Source organism: Schistocerca cancellata, chromosome 4 (assembly GCF_023864275.1).
Source record: "Schistocerca cancellata isolate TAMUIC-IGC-003103 chromosome 4, iqSchCanc2.1, whole genome shotgun sequence".
In the NCBI taxonomy this organism is placed as follows: Eukaryota; Metazoa; Arthropoda; class Insecta; order Orthoptera; family Acrididae; genus Schistocerca; species Schistocerca cancellata.
Genome location: NC_064629.1, coordinates 82,284,825 through 82,303,704, shown reverse-complemented (window position 1 = coordinate 82,303,704; position 18,880 = coordinate 82,284,825). Strand labels below are relative to the sequence as shown.

Here is an 18,880-nt window from a genome sequence, read left to right as displayed (position 1 = left end):
CACTCTGCTTTGTATCAATCTGAATACTCAGCTAAATTATATTGTGCGAAAAGTAGGAGTTGTGAAACACCGGACTAGTAACAAAGGATTGTCCAACCGCCCTGATTTAGGTTTACTGGTTTCTCCAAACCATTTGAGACTAATGAGCAGGTGGTTCCTGCCACAGACCGATTCGTTATCCCGTTTTTCTAAACGCAGGTAAGGCATCATCTTTGTTGTAAGGTTCACACGAGAGGGAAGTGACCTCTGACAAGTTGGTGAACCTCTGCATCATTCCATAAGGACAATTCACAGGACTCTGAAATCTACGGGAAAAAAACCTGCGAACCAACGTCGCATACTATTCTTTTCTGCATTGAAAAGAGCCTTTCACCGCATAGTAAGCCCCACAAAAATGGCGATGCTTTATACTGCTTACGAAATGTGACAGTTATATTAAATAGTAACGCGGTGACAACAAAGAAAAGCTAAAAGGTAGCTTAGATCAACCTGACAGAAATACGGTTTATTTCACAAGCAGTAAGCCGTAAGTGGCCTATTCAACAAGTGTTGGGGCATGGTTCAAATGGCTCTGAGCACTATGGGACTTAACATCTATGGTCATCAGTCCCCTAGAACTTAGAACTACTTAAACCTAACTAACCTAAGGACATCACACAACACCCAGTCATGACGAGGCAGAGAAAATCCCTGACCCCGCCGGGAATCGAACCCGGGAACCCGGGCGTGGGAAGCGAGAACGCTATCGCACGACCACGAACTGCGGACTGTTGGAGCATGTAGAATTCCTTAATTGCGAGGCTAGGTGGTTCAGTTGCATACGTCACAGGTAAAACAGACGAAATAACTGGGATTACACCCGATGCAGGTCACACGATTACTATAGCGATTAAAATGACTATTCATTGGCATTGCAGTTCCAGCCCCCACCCCTCTCCTTCCTCCCTCTGGAACGCGTAACCAGTTAACCACGTAAATGGCAAACCACCTTCGACCGGGCCTTGTTGTTAATGGTAGGAGCTAAATTTACAGGACATTCTCTATTTTTTATGAATATTAATTAATTAGCTGGTCATCATCATCTTACCTGCGGGTAAAACACTGTTAGTCACCGTCCGGCCGCGAAAATGATTAGCAGGTGGGAACAAAAACAGACACTGCATCACAAAAAATGTACCTCTCTGCAGGAAATAGTGGGGTCATCTCTTCCATTCAAGATCTACGAGCAAATCGTTTACAGTGACACATGCTGATTCGACTTTCTTCGAGGGTCTGGCAATGAAAGAATCTCCGAAATGTAGGCACCTGAGAGGGAATGCGAGAGGTACCGCAGAGACTGCGTCTGCGACAGGTAGCGCGTGCGTAGGGTACTGCAGTTGACTACGAATGAGGCGGAAATACTCGTGGCTAAAAACCGCAGCTGGGCCCGACACCAGTTGCTCCCACAGTCGTCGAAGCTTGCTCATCGTTCACGGTATCGCAAAATGAAAGCACCACAATTCCCCGAAGGCAGACTGCCAATAACATTAGTGCCGTATGTGATAGCGAAACTTCCTACAGTAACTCAATCAAAACGAACCTTCATTAATTGCGATAGCCAAATTTCCTTAATTCATATTCATTCCTACCTTTCCCCTCTAAAGACGATATAAGAGCAGTTGAATTTCGGTGTTTAACAACCCAGAAATGTTTCCAAGACTTTGAGGAAAACTGCGTCCTTTGAGAATGTTTTATCCAACAATAACCGGTTAATATTCTTTCAAAAAAAAAAAAACCTTGCACACAGATGAAGAGCGATCTATCAGTGTGACTGTATGGAAGAATCCTACTCTACATGTTATGTAATGCGTAAACTATTCCTGCCACCAAGGGGCCCATCCTGTGCCGAATGACAAAGCAAGTTTACTGTCGACCTTACTTGGCCGCCCGAACTTCTTTCTATTCGCTTTGGATAGGTGGTGCAACTCTCAGTACTGAGTGGTTCGCCAGTGTGCGGATGAGTTTTCAAGGGCGTAAGAAGAACGTTACCTACTACTATTTATTTTCTCCTTCGAACGTGTGGTCGAGCCCGACGATGTTTTGATGCCTTTCTACACTTGTCGATCAATGTCCACGTTTCGTCTCGTGTCATTACTGTGAAACATCTAAAATTTATTGCGTAATGTAAAGATTCGTTTCGCTGTTGTGCGAATGATGCCACATTCCCAGAAGAACCTAAGCGATCACTGGAAAACTGCCAAGAAAATGTAATTATCCCGAGTGGGTCAGGTTAGTAAATGCACATTTTCGTTCGGTGTCGCGGTGTAAGAAAGTTTCCGGTCGAATTATCGGAACAGCACATCAAGAAAGTCCTTCTGGTGCTCGAAGGAGACAAGATGGTTGAAGCGGGCAGGCTCCAGCGTCGTTGACGCTACACACACTGTCTCCGGACAGAGTGCTGCCTCGGTACGGAAATACCGCCGAGAGTCACAAGGAAGAAAGCTTAGGATTTAACCTCGTGTCGACAACGAAGTGCAAGCTCTGATTGGGGGCAATAAGAGAGGCAATCGACCGCAATCTCACGGTAGGAAACAACCCGGCATTTGCCTCAGTCTATTTCGGAAAACCACGAAAAACCTTAACGCTGATTGCCGGATGGGGATTTTAACTATCCTCCGGACCGTATTACACGACGGGCCGCTGCCATAAACTCTCCTTTTGTCTCTCTTCAGTTTTTTCACACCAGTGTTATAGTACCTCAGCAACACACAGCAAGTAAATGATAGGACTGTCCATAGACAGGCGCAACAGCTGGAGCACGGAGCAGGCAGAGGTGAGCAGTTGATACAGCCCGGAGTTGTCCTCCCGTTACGCTGCTGCGGGCAAGCCGCGGAGCGTTGACATCGGGTGCAGGGAAGCGCGACGGTGTCGGCTCTGTCGCCTTCGCACCAGCCATAACACCGTAGCCGTCTCACCTCTCACATCTAATCACTCAGCCTCAATATTCTGGACACAGTCGTAGCCGGAGGAAACAATTAAGGCTAAACATCCTGTCGATACAGCGTCATTAGTCCGAGTAGTCCGAGATAATCACACTCGGCCACCGAACTGCCCAGCAAAACTGACAGATTCTAGTATCCACTTAGTTATAACCCATTCTCGAACACTTAAAAGTTCTGTAGTTGGGGAAAAAGCAAAAAAGATTAATGTTTATAATGTCGCATCGACGACGAGATAATTACAGGTGGAACAAGAATTCAGACAGCGAAAGAATGGAAAAGAGAATCGGCTGTATCTCGTGCAAAGCAGTCCGCTTCATTCGCTGAATTGTCAGCGTGCCTGAATACCACGTAACACACCCGGCTTCGAGTCCCGGCCAGCTCGGATATTTTCTCCGCTCAGGGACTGGGTGTTGTGTTGTTCTCATTATCATTTCATCATTATCATCGACGCTTAAGTCGTTCAATGTGGCCTCAACTTGGAAATTTGTGGTAAATTCCTATGGGACCAGACTGCAGAGGTCATCGGTCCCTATGCTTAGATACTACTTAATTTAATTTAAACTAACTTACGCTAAGGACAACACAACAGCCATGCCCGAGAGAAGACCCGAACCTCGGATGGCGGGAGCCGCGCAAACCGTGGCAAGGCGCGGCTATGGAGCTCACTTGAACGTCTGTTGGGATACGGATGCTGTACTGTCTTCTGTGACGATTCGTTGTCGTTGCGCGCACACCGTCCACTTCCGGACACACACGTTCGTAGGACCTTTTTTCCCACGATTTCCAACCAGGAATCCGTCCGTGGAGTTTGTCGGTTTTATTAATGTTCTCGTAACCAAGCGACGATTCCTTAACGTTTGTTTCAGTGCGGATGCACTATTATCGCGAGAACTCCTACGGGAATCAATAATTTGCGAGTAGCGACGCTGTTTACAGCACGCGATTAAGTTGGAAATTTAAATAGGTCAGGTACCGTGTCCGGATGGCCGAAGCTCCAACAATGACTAAGAGAATTACTGAGCTGCAACTTGTACGACCGGTTAAGTACTTATCTTCACAAGCAGTAGAGCTCAACGGTTTCTCTATTGCGATGTGAATAACTCCGTGATGCGCCAAATTAGTCGACTAGGCCAATAAAATTAGTCGACTAGGCCAATAAAGACACCTTAAGGTAAGGGAATAAGAGTGTACTACGACGTTTAATTGCACGACTGCAAGTCCGCCGTTGGAAATGAAGACTAATAAAACACATCAGTAACAGTAAGAGATCTAGTCCTGTTAACTGTCAAGTATGCAGATTTCGGGGCGTCTGCGTTGAGTCTCTTAGATGTCATCGAGGGTTACTACTCGAAATGACTTAAAACGGTTACAACGCGGAGTCACCGAATTAATGACAAACTTAAATTCACAGCACTAAGCGGAGACAAACTTGGAAAAGCGACTTCGCCGCTAAATAATCGCTGTGTAGAATGTGTTGATCAACTGACGCGTCTTGATAAATAAGGGGTGTCCCACGAGGAGATACGGCAGGAACGATCACTAAGCACCTTACGAGTCGAGAGTGAAACAAGTTGTTTTACTGCAAGCTCTTTGCTTTCCATATTTTCATAAATGGTAGTATGGACCAAACCGAGACAAAAATTCCTGAAAATATGGGCTCTAAAGAGCGTACAGGCATCTTACGAGCTAAGAGCAATTGTTCATCTTCACTGCTGTGAAACACATCTCTTCCACTGAACAAGTACTCACAGATCTTAAGGTCTGCATTTTAGAGCCCATGTTACGAGACTTTTTTGCTTCAAATGATCGTTCGTCATATCCCTGAATACTGACCATTTCTCCTGGGACACCCTGTACAACCGCAAAAAATTAACAGGTTGGGAAAAATACATTTTCTTTCAATAACTAAAAAAAGTAAATTCTTTGACACGTTTCTTAAGGCTTTTGTGCGATGCCTTTCGAGTCACAGTGGGTATTCGTCACAACCTGCAGTTTGTTCTGTAATCACTGTCTCGGATCTTGTACATTTTGACAGCACTATGTTTTAAATTATACACATTTTCACCCAGTACTAATACCAAGACAGTGGATAGAAACTAAACTTAGCTCGCTATCACTACAAATATTGACGAGACACAATACTGTGCAAGGTCTTCTGCACAGCCGTTCCATGTATCTTTGATATCATCACGGAAAACAGTATGACAAAAACCAAAGATAACATCCAATATAGAATGGAAGATAAATGCTGCTAAGAAGCAGAAAAACTTGTGTGAAGGTAGCACCGACTCGTACAAAAGCTGATCAGGGGTCAAATTTGTTGCACGATTCTCGGATGTGGACTCTGAACGCTCCCTCCTCAAAGAAACGCGAAGCATTTGAAATGTACCCATACAGGTGAAGCACTGAAACTTGTGGAAAAAAGCCAGCAAAAGTTGTTCAAACATATTGGGACTTAATAAGCAATTCTGAAGCCAGAAAACAGCATACCTATATGATGTGCTAAGGACAAGTACACTTGGTCTCCAGAAGATCATAATCACTGGTAATGGCGCACAACGAACGAGTAATTGATAGGCCAAGCATGCTAACGCTTCAGAAATACAGGGGCGGGGGGGGGGGGGGGGGCTAATACACGGAACATTAACCAGCTCATTAGGGTGGCGGAAGGTAAGATGACCGGTCCAAATAATCTGCAACATCTGCAGGGTGTTAGAAACTAGGAGACGTAAAGAACGAGAAATGAATACATAACTAGGTTGCACATTGCTTACAGCATAGGATTCGAAGGACAAGGTTTCAAAATCCCGACCAGTCATCCACATTCAGGTTTCAGGAATAAATTATGCAGGTACATAGGGCTAGCTGTACAGTGATGACCAAACACCAATAAAAACTTAAAACAAAACAGAGTAAATTAATGACGAGTGGTAGCGAGCGGTTACAAAGAGTACACAAAGGATATAGCAGTTCGGTGAATCTACACCTATATAGTGTACAGCAGAGGGCACGTTAGCACGCAGCAGACGGTGAAACTTGCAGAGAGGCGTGCCCACTCCGTGATTTGTGGACGAGCGACTACTGTAAGGACTCCAGCACGCAAACACTTCACTCCGGGTGACGCCAGCCGTGAAAGCTCGCAGCGAAGCGTACAAGCCGCACTTGTGGCAGATCCCACGACTGTATCGGCATATGCCCGTTTTTTAATTTCCTGTTTTTCCATCTCACTAACATCACGGGCTCTTCGAGGTCGAGCTCCCAGCACGTGCGTCCGCGTGTTACTCGCATCGCGTCGCAACATAACGAAATAGAAACCGCGCTCATCATTAAACTCCAATCATCTGGCACGTCGCTTTTAGATATGAAAATGTCCGAGTTGCGACCGTGATAATATGACACAATACGGCGTGAACATATTACACAATTTGCAAACAGATTTTCGTTCCTTTCCTGCAGACTTAGTTACGTTTCCAGCTGTAGTGAAATTCCAGTCATATCGATCAACACTGCAGCAATTTACCGCCCAGAACACCACATCACACTGCGGGCGAAAACACAGCACGATAAATACTTCTGGTAACCCGAACAGAATACTTACCTCTTCGTCTGAAATAGCATTACGTGGTTCGAGTTGTAACTACAGATAACTCACATTACGATTATTGTGTTTTTAGGTTTTCCTGGAGGTATTCGTCTCGAGTGTAGCTTGTATGAAAATGAAACATGGGCAATAAGCATCAGACAAGAACAGAAGATTTTGAAATGTTGTGCTACATAAATATGCTGAAGATTGGGTAGGTATAGCGAATAACAAATGAGGTGGTACTGAAACGAACTGAGGAAAACGAAAGTTACGCTACAACTCGAATAAAAGAAGGGATCGGTTTGTACGACGCATTGTCAATTTGGTAATGGAAGTAAGTGTGGAGTAGTAAAAAGTGTAGAGTCAGAACAGGGCCCGAATACGGTAAGCAGGATGACACGGATGTACGTTGTAAGAGTTATGCAAAGATTTAGAGGCTTGCACAGGATAAACTAGCACGGAGAGCTGCATGGACCCAGTCTTCAGAATAAAGACCACGACAACAACATGCTCCCTGTTAGGCCTACAGCTCCTAGCTTACTGGGAAACGACGAACTGTATATACCGTTCTGGGATATCGCTATACAGAGCGTGTCACGAAAATTTCCTCTGGTGTTTCAGCAGATAATTCCAATTTCGTTTTTGCTTTGTGTATCTGGAGTCGGCCCAAACGACTACTGCTCATCACGTCTTTCATGCGATGCCCAGTGTCGACGGAAGGCGTTCGTTTGTTTCCCGTGACAAAAAAATTATTTTAAAACAGGACTTTTACGTGCCCGTTCGGTAGTGTATCCCCATATTAGTCTAGTGTAATATTTGTTTTATCGGTATGTATGAAAAGGGTCTTCCTGGTAACGCACGTCCCATATTGCAAATGTCATAAGGCTGTTACGCCAACTCAAGTGGGAGTCAAACACGCTCCCCTCGGTCCCCTAAAAAAGGCCTCAACGGGTCGAAGATTGCTGTCGGACGAGGATGTGCAGTAGGCAATTATAGACTTCGTGCGGCAGGACACGGTACTGTGCCAAACGGATACCTTCAACCTTGTGCGTCGGTGGGATTATTGCCTCAATGCTCACTGCGATTTCACCTGTTTGGCATACCGATTGTGGACTATAAGGCCTTCGAAGGCAAACTTTTTTATCGTACCCTTATATCGATTCCTGTATCGAAGCGATGTTTAATCCCGACTGACTTCTGATTAGATCGCTAATGAGATCGTATGTGGGATAGGTCGGTTTGTTCCTGCAAAGTTTTAACTGGCACAAAAGTCAACGCAATGAATAATCGGCCACGGCTTAATGATTTCGCCCCAAATAGGCAAATTACCAGGGTTAGCTGTCTTTGGTGTGCAACTTATGAGCTAGAGTAGCTGAACACTCGAAGTTTTCATTTCACTATTATTAGTGTCCAAAACATCGCAACTCAAACTAAATGAACTGTCGTATTTCTGTGCAACATTTTCCTACCAAAGTGGAGCAAACGGAACCACCTTAGGAAGTATCGATATCAAACCCGAAAATTATGCAATGCTTCCGTTACTAGGCATAATCCTCTCATCTCTTTGAGATCTTCTCGTACCAATAGTCTACCTACTTTACGGCGACGTTAGATCGTTTCTCTAAAGCATCCCAGCTGCAAACGCTCGCTCTTCACGTGGCCCTCATACCAGTAGCGCGTGGTTACTCTATAAAGTTGTGGAGTAGGCGTTTGCAAAATGCTGGCAGTAACTGGAAAGTGGAAAGCTGGCCGCTAGGTTCGTTACATATAACGTGCGAAGGCGTTGCGACCACGTTCCCAGACGCCTGAGAAACGCCACCGAGGACTCTTCTCAAGCGACCACAGACACACTGTCTCTCTCAGGACTGTACCCAACGTCCAGTGTCCAACTATTTTCTTTACAGGATGACACAGATACCAACTTTCCGAACTTGTCGTTCCATCGGCAGCGAGATCGATAGAGGTGGAACATTAGTTTCTATTGTAAAAAGAGACGCATTCATAGGCGCAAAACAGGAAACAGAGTGGAAGGGACATTCACCTCGGTATTCAGTTATAAGCGACCAGCTCCACAAAATTTGAATAATGAGTAACAGTGAAAAAATTAAATCGTGAAAGCTGCATACGAATTACAGAGTGGCGCCACCACAATACAAATCCTGGGAAAGACCCAGAATAATAGTCTGCATGAATTCGGGCGCTGGAGACAGGGTCCTTCAAAATCGCTCTGTTTTTGTTAGTGGAAGGGCCCAATTTTTTTTTTAATCACGACGATAATTTGCATTAAGTAATAATCACACTATAACGTGTTCTGTGCTGGAGGGGGAGGGGTAGCTGAGGTGGAACTTTTGTAACTGCTCAAAATTAATCTGAAGGCGATCTGCTCCACGACGCAGCAAAGCAAAGCAAAGAAAAGAACTGCTGTCAACATCCGTGACATTAGTGGCGGAGTACCACGCTGGACGAAAAAAGCAGTACAGACACGACTGATCGTAGCGTAAATTACGAACTGTCCGCAAGACGATTGTTTTAAATCAGAATTTGCACCCCATTCCTATCAAATGTGACTGCAGTGTCAACGAACTGTTTGATTCGTATCCGAGACAACCGAGATACGAGTCCCAGTTGGGTAAAAGTGCTTTCTCACAGCAAAAATTTCGAAGTAAAGTGATTTCGTCGTCTTGATTCGGACTGGTACAACTGAGCGAGGTTCAAGATGTAAATTCCCTTCCTACCACCCTGATTTAGGATTTCTGTGCTTTTCCCTACATCGATTATAATGAATGCTGGGATGCTTCCTTTCTTTAAGTCAATGCACATATGCAATATCCTCGTCCTAAACAGGACGTTAAATCCTAATCTTTACCAATCCCAGATGAACACTGTCTCTAATGACCCCAAAGTTTACAAAACGTTAATTACAAGTCACACATGCTGTTCGTCAAAAGATGTATATATTAGAACACAGTTACCTAGTTTGACACACAGGTTGCTCATAGTTTATTTGGATTAACACAGACAAAATAAATTACATCTATGTTAAACCATAGTTTTACTATTAACTTCCTGTCTATGTGAAGGAAACTATAATACAAAACACTGTGGTAGGGGACGGGTTAATAGTTCGAAATGGTCATTTATCAATACCCGTTTAAGTCACCACTAAAAAGCTCTGTTTACTATCAGTTTGCCACACCAAAAATGATAAAAATCTGAATTTTATAGAATAGAAGCTTTCGAAATGTGGTGCTACAGAAGAACGCTGAAGATCAGATGGGTAGATCACATAACTAATGAGGAGGTGTTGAATAGGATTGGGGAGAAGAGAAGTTTGTGGCACAACTTGACTAGAAGAAGGGATCGGTTGGTAGGATATGTTCTGAGACATCAACGGATCACCAATTTAGTATTGGAGGGCAGCGTGGAGGGTAAAAATCGTAGAGGGAGACCAAGAGATGAATACACCAAGCAGATTCAGATGGTTGTAGGTTGCAGTAGGTACTGGGAGATGAAGAAGCTTGCACAGGATAGAGTAGCATGGAGAGCTGCATGAAACCAGTCTCAGGACTGAAGACAACAACAGCAACAACAACAACAATTACAACTCAAGGTTTGTGAACCTCAGGTTATTTCAGCCTCAAAATGCATCACTAAGCACGTTACCCATTGATGTGATATTTGGCTACCTGTCTCCTACATCATTATCGAGCTATTTTAAGTGGACTTGCGACCACAATTTCATATCAATGAACATCATTCAAGATCTAGCGGCACCTAACCCATATATTATTAACACTGTCATACATGTCTCTACGGTCTTCAAAAACATGTGCTAACAATGTGTAGTACAGTGCAACTAGTCCCCAAGGTCGAATATCTTGAACAAATCGTGCCCTACATTATAACTGGCTTCATTTTGGAGCAATAGGCTGGAGAAAAACGGCGTATTTCATCGTTGACATTGAAACAACTCTGGATGTGAAACTGTTCCGAAAATTATGATACAGCACTAATCTGTGTCTTTTTAGCTATGTTACTGAGGCAATGAATCAAATCTGAAACCCAAGAACAGAATGAGATTTTCACTCTGCAGCGGAGTCTGCGCTGATATGAAACTTCCTGGCAGATTAAAACTGTGTGTCAGGCCGAGACTCGAACTCGGGACGACGTAATGGCGGAAGTAAAGCTGTGAGGACGAGGCGTGAGTCGTGCTTGGGTAGCTCAGATGGTAGAGCACTTGCCCGCGAAAGGCAAAGGACCCGAGTTCGAGTCTCGGTCCGGCACACAGTTTTAATCTCCAGGAAGTTTCACCCCAGAACAGTTATGCAATGACCAAAGCGAAAATATCTTTCGTTGGGAGAGTAGAAATTGGCAGAGAGATGCTGCTGTGCAGCCATTTAGTCTTACTATTATTATTATTGTTATTAAGCAATACATGGTCTTGTGATGGAATCTGAGCATTTTTTATTGAAATTTGAGCTGCAATATCATTTCACAGCATTCGTCCATGGATAGTCTTAAACGTTGATAACACGGCAACTGTGGCAGAATGGGGCATTTTGGGTGATGCAGTCAGAGATTCAGTGTTGGCAGACATAACTTATTTTCTCCTTCAACAGTATCTAAGACGCCTGAGGGGTGTTTCCTTAAAATCTTGACATTCGAAAAAGCTCCCACACTCAGGAGATGGCGTGAGACGCAGCAATAGTCGCTAAACGAAAACTGTGAAAGGAATGGTACACGATCTTGATGAAGGGGCACCCCCACCTAGCATTCACCTTAGGCTAATGACGAAGAAACTGAAAACTTAAGACCGCGTGCCAGGCCAGGGATTTGAATCAAGGCCAATATACACGATTCCAGTGCCTTAATCACTACACTGCCTTACGATGAAGAAGTAAGTCTCCTTGTGATCCTGATGCCCCAAATGAAACACAAAATTTCATGTAGGTCAATAAATATTAACACGGATGTGGTTCGTAGCATGGAAGCCAATTTAAAAGGTTGGGCTGCTTCACCATTTGGGTTTTTTCCTCCAAGAAAGTACTTACATCTATCGTTTATATTCTCTACGGCCACGATCGATTTCATCATCTCGACTTTTCCTCCCTCTCGTGGCAAGGGTTTCTCTCTAACACTACATGACTGCAGTGATTACGCTATACAAACTCAATTCCTGAACTATAATTACACATGCAGCTTGGTCGTTACCCAATTTCTTTGGACTGCCCTTCCAATCAACGGAATGGCCTCTGTAAATACTTTTAGAGATTAATGACATGGACATCTGACATCTCTCCGACAAGCTCGATTTAGGTTTCTCCAGAGAACTATAGCAGAATATAAGAATTGTCCCATCGGCAGGATTTCGTTCCCACCTTTTTACAACTGAGCTTGCGCTCAGTGCCTTATGACACTACAATTGACATATGTAAACTCTAACCTTCCAGCCAAAGGTATTATGAAGTCTGTGCCCCTCTGGAGGCAATAAATAAATCGCAAATAAAATTAATTGTTAATGTACATTTGATTCATGTAAGGTGTAAAATGATTGTTAATGTTGATGGTCTAGACTGTGACTCTAAGACGAACACTTCTACTTCTGAAACAAAATGCACTTATGAAGACTCCACGATGTGACACATCGAAGAAGATAATGTCCAATAAGTCAGCGCAAGCACAGGTAATTTCCAATGTAGAAGCTTCGACATCTTACATAATGAAAACACTCGAGATGGCAAATTTAAATCAAAAGACAAGTACTCAGCTACATATCAATCCAATGCAAGAAGAAATAAATTTAACGTAAATCAAATGTGACCGACCATTTAGGTTGAACAATTGATCTGTACTCAAAAACATGGTCGATACCCAATGTTTCTCAAGAAAATGCAAAATAAGCCATAAACTGCGGCAAAATTAGTTGCTAAATTTACTTCGTAAATACAGTGACGAACGTCCATATTAAGCAAGTTCCCTGATACCTTAACAATTAAAATGGTTCCATATCGGATAATCCTGAATTGGTAAGCTTTGGGGTTTGTCGCAAATTAATCTTAAAATGATATGATTTTATGAATCCAATGGATAGCTCGGTAACACTTCTCAAATACCAACATTACTACATTAATCTTTATAAGGAGAAAACGCGGTTTAAATTCCCGCCCACCCTTTCCCACTTCTTCTGTAAATCTCTGCAGGGTATCACTTGGATGTTTGCTCCAACAACGGTAAATAACCCCAAGCCTCAGTTTAATTTGTGCCGTAACTCTGCCGGTCCTTGAGTTAGCAGGACGATACACCTTAAAAATGTATGAAAATAAAACAAGAGGCTCATTTAGTGACGCGACTTCACTTCTCACTCACTGTTCCCTAGCAGACACTGACATCAAACATCATTAAAATAAATTTGTGTAGAACGTCAAACTAAAACTCAAGAAAACAACTGCTCTATCCAGGAGGAGCGCTATGAGCGGAACTGCATGTATATTTTAAACACTATCTCATTTACTATACACTCTTATTTGTGTCTAACAAATAACATGCAAATCTGATGTAATAATTTTCTTTCGGGCAATTAGCTTTGCGTCATTCAGATTGTCAGCAAACAGAGACATCCTAAAATGAAGGCTGGCACATAACTGGGAGAAACAGCCCAACCAACGGATGGTTCTGATAATTGGCCCTTATTTAAATCCACGCGGACATTGCAGCGTCAAACAAAAAAAACATTCGGCGAATTCACAACATAACATTTAGAGCCCAAAATTAAATGTTTGGGTGAATGTCCTTCAATCTGTCATTCCGAACCAGGATATTCAAAAGGCATAACGGCGCACAACGGTTTACAGGAAAACATTCCACCATCGAATATTGACAGCCATCAGGCAATTACAATCTGCGCCCAGTACTACAAATACAGCGAGACATCAAAATTCTTGACGAGGATAAATGCCCAAAATAAGTAAATAGGCATTAACGGAATAATATTCCTGCGTATGGCTCCATAACAACGTACTGCGGCCCGATCAAGAGCGCTTGAGTTGCCGCCATCTTGCACACATTTTGAGGCTGGTGTCGCGATAGATATGCGGAGCTTACAGAAGAAACGTCTTTGCTGCAAGGCTCTCAGACGTAACACATTTCATAGCAACACGAAATACATTATTTTTTTACAAAAATAAGGAACATGAGGTAGCTACAGACCTGAGGATATATAACATCCTAGCTATACCTCAGTAAGTTGGTTTAGTATGAATTACGAACTTTAATATTACAAGAAAGCCTGTTGAAATTTATAACCACGATATTATTTCAACAATAATTCATCTACACAACTAGACGAAGCAGTAAAAATTATTAATTTTTTGTCGAATCATTTTGAAAGTACAGTGCTTTATTCGAAAATTGAGAAAAATACAAGTTAATATGTTTATCAGTAACCAACAACGTTCGTGCACAGAGAAGGAAGAGGTGCTAGATGCGTAAATCCAATCCGAAACTATCAGTCTCCTCCCAAAGCAACAAGTTGTAGACGACAACCTGTTGATCACTCAGACACACCGCGTCAACGTAGTCGCTCACCGTTGATGCTCAATGACCATAATCTACTACTGTACACCGGATTGACATTCTATACGACAAAACTAACTCCTTATATTCAGAAGAATGGAAGTCTATATGTTTGAAAGAAACATTTTGAACAGTTCCTTGAATTACGTATACCTTCTATTTCAGTATGCTACTGTATGCACAAGCATACAATGAAAATCATAAAGAAGGAATAACACTCCTACCAACGGTAAGTATCAAGTAATAACAAGCCTACAAATGTCATTGTTATTTCGGCAAGACCCCTGGATTTGTTGCCTGTTTGGCAATTTCTCTACCACTTTACACTACAATTTGCCAATTATATATTCCTCCTACGGACAGAAGAGAGAATGGATTTTAGAAACTACATAAAAATATAAGCGAGTAAAATCCATGCGTTTCTATATTGACCGATACAAACACTGTCATGTTGTTTACCATATGAACTTTGACGTGCAGTGTTATAACATAGTAGATTTTGTTACAGCATGGCCTCAGTCCAGGTTAAGTAATAGAATTATCTAAAATTGCCGAACCATTTCTAAAATAAATTCTCCTATGTTTTATTGAAAGAAGTGATGTCTCACAGTACCACCTCTCAAGTAGTGTAATTTTTTTTATCGGTCATAAAGTATAAAATATCCATAAAAATCAATAAGAAGTGGGTTGTTTACCATTTACGGATGAAATCTGCAATCCAGCGAAGAACAGAAGCGTCCAATAAAAACAATAATCCGTCTTCCGCAACATGTTGAAGCCGCGGATACTGCGGAATATCCTCAGAGATCACTCATCAGCCAACACACAACACACTTCTGTCAAAACTGCACAAAATCTTTCACACACATCATACATGTGTTTCTACCGATGCCTAAACAGCTCGGGGTACGCTCCCCACACACAACTTCTCACCGCCGCAGCGCGCTCCACTGTGAGAGCTATTGTTCGTACTAGCCTCCAAGAAAGTAGTTCCAACGTTGCCGCTGTCGGTATCCATCCGCGCGCCGAACTGTGGGAAAATTTGCTCTTGTGTGAATCCAAGTATTTTACGTTTAGTGTCTTATCAAAAGAGCGTATCTCGTAACATTATGTTTGTTAAATGATACACGCGTAATATTTGAGGCGTACCAATGATACGGACGTTTTGAAGATGAAATATATACGCGCCTATTTCTTTGAGTGGACGCTGTGGAATGCATCGCTGGTAACAAGACTCTAGCCAATGGGAGAAGTTCATTCACATTCTCACTGTTGCTAAAAAGACATTCTGTTGTGTTTGTTGCATATTATCCGGACGCTACTCAATTATACGCGTCATGTTGTGAGATTGGGATACAATATGTAAAATGAGAGGCTTCGAAAGCAACAGTAAACAAATTTTATCCATGTGGCTTTCGATTTCTTCTATCGAATATTAGTTCGTTAACGATCAATTCGGGTCATACTAACCTTACCACTAATTTCAATATCATGAGATAAGTTTTACATAAATAATAATGTCGCCAGAAGAAGCAGGTAATATATGAAGTTAAATATCGCCTTCATCTGTTCGTAGAGAGAACTGGATGCAACAAGATATTCCAAGAATATGGTCGCAGAGGAAGCGAAGAAGACACGAATTTGTTTGGGGAATGACAAAATCAGTGATGGTGAAAAAGGTAAAGCTGATGAAACGTCATGTCCCTATACTGCAACTGAAAATAATCGGTTTAATTACGATGGTAAATTACCGAATCAGAAGTCATTTTTTTAAATGACGTCATACTGATTTCAGATTTTAGTATTTTAAAATAAAACACTGACAGCTGAACGAAAGATGACGCAATTTAATATATTTATAGGAGCTGTGGACCAATATTACAAGAAAGTAATAGTAGTCATTTTCATCCATCTAATTAAACATTCGGTTTAGTAGCAAGAAGCCGAATCAGTATTACTTTCGGATCCAGAACCGAAAAATATATTTTACTGCTGTTAGTTATTGAATAAGACGTTCGATGTGAAACTTCGTATAAACTTATATTTTTGGACCAAGTTTAATTGAAAAATATGATACAGTTATTGAATGTGGTGGAAGAAGTCACTGAAACAAATTTCAAATTATTAAAGTATGAAGTACGCAACTGGATTATAGAACAGCAGGGCATAAATAGACCCCGCCCCCCCCTCCCCCCCCTCTCCCCCCCGGCTGCCAGTGGTACTGCTGGGTTTAAACGCCTCAGGTTGCGTATTTAACCAGTATGAATCACCAGAGTATGTTTTAATTGTTACGGCGTAAAGTCAAGCGCCGGCACGGTAGTCGGAAACGATAGAGCAGAGATGGCTGTGAGAAGAAGTCAGCCAATAGCACACTGACCGCCTCTCCAGGACGACAATGCGGCATCAGCGGCCCTTAGGTGAAGAGGACTTAAGAATAGCTTCAATACTAGTCATTTCGCTTGTACTATGTACAATTATCTATGCTGAAGAAACTTGCTTATTTTGTATGCGACACTTCTGTGTAATAGTCAAAGGTAAGTATTGTAGTTTTTCCTTTTATAATAAAACTCATTAATACGATGTGTTTGAATGTTGTCTAGCAGTCCGAGAAAGCAGGTTTCCTAGACACCCCATCTTTGACGACTAGGCTGGATTTAACATTAATCATTCAGCACTGCTCAGGTCATATGTTAAAGACGTGTCACAGTCGACGGCTTGTTATGGATAGCCGAGAAAAAGCTAAGTATTCAGGAGAACCTATGTGGCGAATAGCAAATAGGTTTGATCCAACATTTTCTGATGAAACGAAAGCTCTTTGCAGCTCTCATACATTCTCTGTTTGTTTTATTGCTGGCTTTAGTTTTGCTGAGGTGTTTTGCATCGAGGCGATCTATAAATTCCGCATTTTTCTACAGACACAAACCACTCAGGATTGTGCAATCATTTTCTTTGATTTCTTATTCATTAAATTAATTAAACAGACTAATAGACCTATGCCTCGTGCAATTTATACCTGTCGCCTATGTTTCATGAATGTATAACGCAAAGTGTTAGCTTGATTGTAAGATATCTTCCACAAGTGTCTGAGCTTTAACTTTTGATGTTGGATAATAACCATTCAGCCTAGATGTATATGTTTCTTATTTGCAAAACATAGGGTAAGTCAGGGTGATATGGTGAATCGGGTGAAATGGTGAATTGCTTTAATTCTTTACTGGTTAAACAGATGTCTCTGTATGTCTGTATGCCGACAGCCTCCGATCATCTGTGCAGTGTGCACGTGTTGAAAACCAACTCCGTAAATACTTTGCACAAAACTGTTTTCGATGCTAAATAATTTTTATATGCTGCATGCATTTGTAGATGTTACTTCAGGTAGCGTAGTCCGCGGGGTATTTTTTGATATATTCTGCCTTCTTAATACTGCTTATGTATTACATAACCTAGAAATCGTTGCGTCTAGTGTTTTGAACTTCTTGCCGTGCTATTCACCGTTTCACCCATAGCAAATGGGAGAAATGGTGAACTTGGGCAGGGGTGATACGCTGAAGGACTTTTCTTATGTGTAAAGTGTAAAGCGTTTATTTAGGTACATCCCAACCAGGGTTTTTGACAAATCATGAAATGTTAGCGTTTCCTATCCCATGCGAGAGTTATATTCTGCTTTATCCGACGTCTCAATACAATCGTTAATTTAAAAATTAGTTTTTATATATTTTTTGCGAGTACAGTTTGGTTTGCCAGTGATTAAAAAAGTAAATGTTCTAACTACCGCCATTGTTCCAGGCAAAGATTCCTACATTTTCAGTGGTTAGCACACTGGACTCGCATTCGGGAGGACGACGGTTCGACCCCGTCTCCGGCCATCCTGATTTAGGTTTTCCGTGATTTCCCTAAATCCTTTCAGGCAAACGCCGGGATGGTTCCTTTCAAAGGGCACGGCCGATTTCCTTCCCCGTCCTTCCCTAACCCGAGCTTGCACTCCGTCTCTAATGACCTCGTTGTCGACGGGACATTAAACACTAATCTCCTCCTCCTCCTCCTACATTTTACAAAACACAAAAAGGATCCAGCCGTGCTGATTGGACAGAGCAGCAACTTAACGATGCCGTAAAAGCGGTACAAAATGGAATGAGCCTGAATAAAACCTCAAAGGAGTTTCACGTTCCATGGTCAACGCTGAAGAGACGATTAGCAAACGGGTGCTTTACGAAAAAACCTTTGGGTGGGCCGCTTGTACTAATATAAGAATGTGAGAAAAAGTTGGTAAAACGTATCATAAAATTACAAAACTTCGGATTTGCACCGACAAGGACAGAAGTACGTCCCATGGCATATAAACTAGCTGAGAAATATAACCAACATCACAAATTTAACCGAGAAAAGGAAATTGCTGGAATGGACTGGCTACATTTATTCTTAAAAAGAAATCTGGAACTCTCAATCCGCAAATCAGAAGGAGTTTCACAAGCACGGTCAAGGGGTTTAAGTACGAAAAACATTTCAGGCTATTCTTCATTGCTGCAGAACGTCTTGGTAGAGCATAACCTCCTTGATAAGCCGGGAAATATATTCAACGTAGATGAATCCGGACTTCAGCTGAATAATAGACCAGGTTACGTGTTGGCAGCAAAGGGGTCTAAGAGCGCTCCAGCGATAACATCCGATGAAAAGGGTTAAACCATATCTTTAATCGCTTGCTGCAATGGAGAGGGCATGTTTTTACCCCCAGCTTGTGTTTTGA

General features: G+C 42.2%; 1 protein-coding gene across 1 annotated transcript in view; it reads right to left on the bottom strand.

Annotated features, from left to right (window-relative positions):
- LOC126185209 (neurogenic locus Notch protein) overlaps window positions 1-15,009 on the bottom strand; it is a 391,153-nt gene extending 376,144 nt beyond the window's left edge. Inside the window, exon 1 of the mRNA XM_049928093.1 lies at window positions 14,832-15,009. Within this exon, the coding sequence (XP_049784050.1) occupies window positions 14,832-14,907 (76 nt within the window). The 5' untranslated portion in view covers window positions 14,908-15,009. The remainder of the gene's footprint in view (window positions 1-14,831) is intronic.
- Window positions 15,010-18,880: the final 3,871 nt, after the last annotated feature.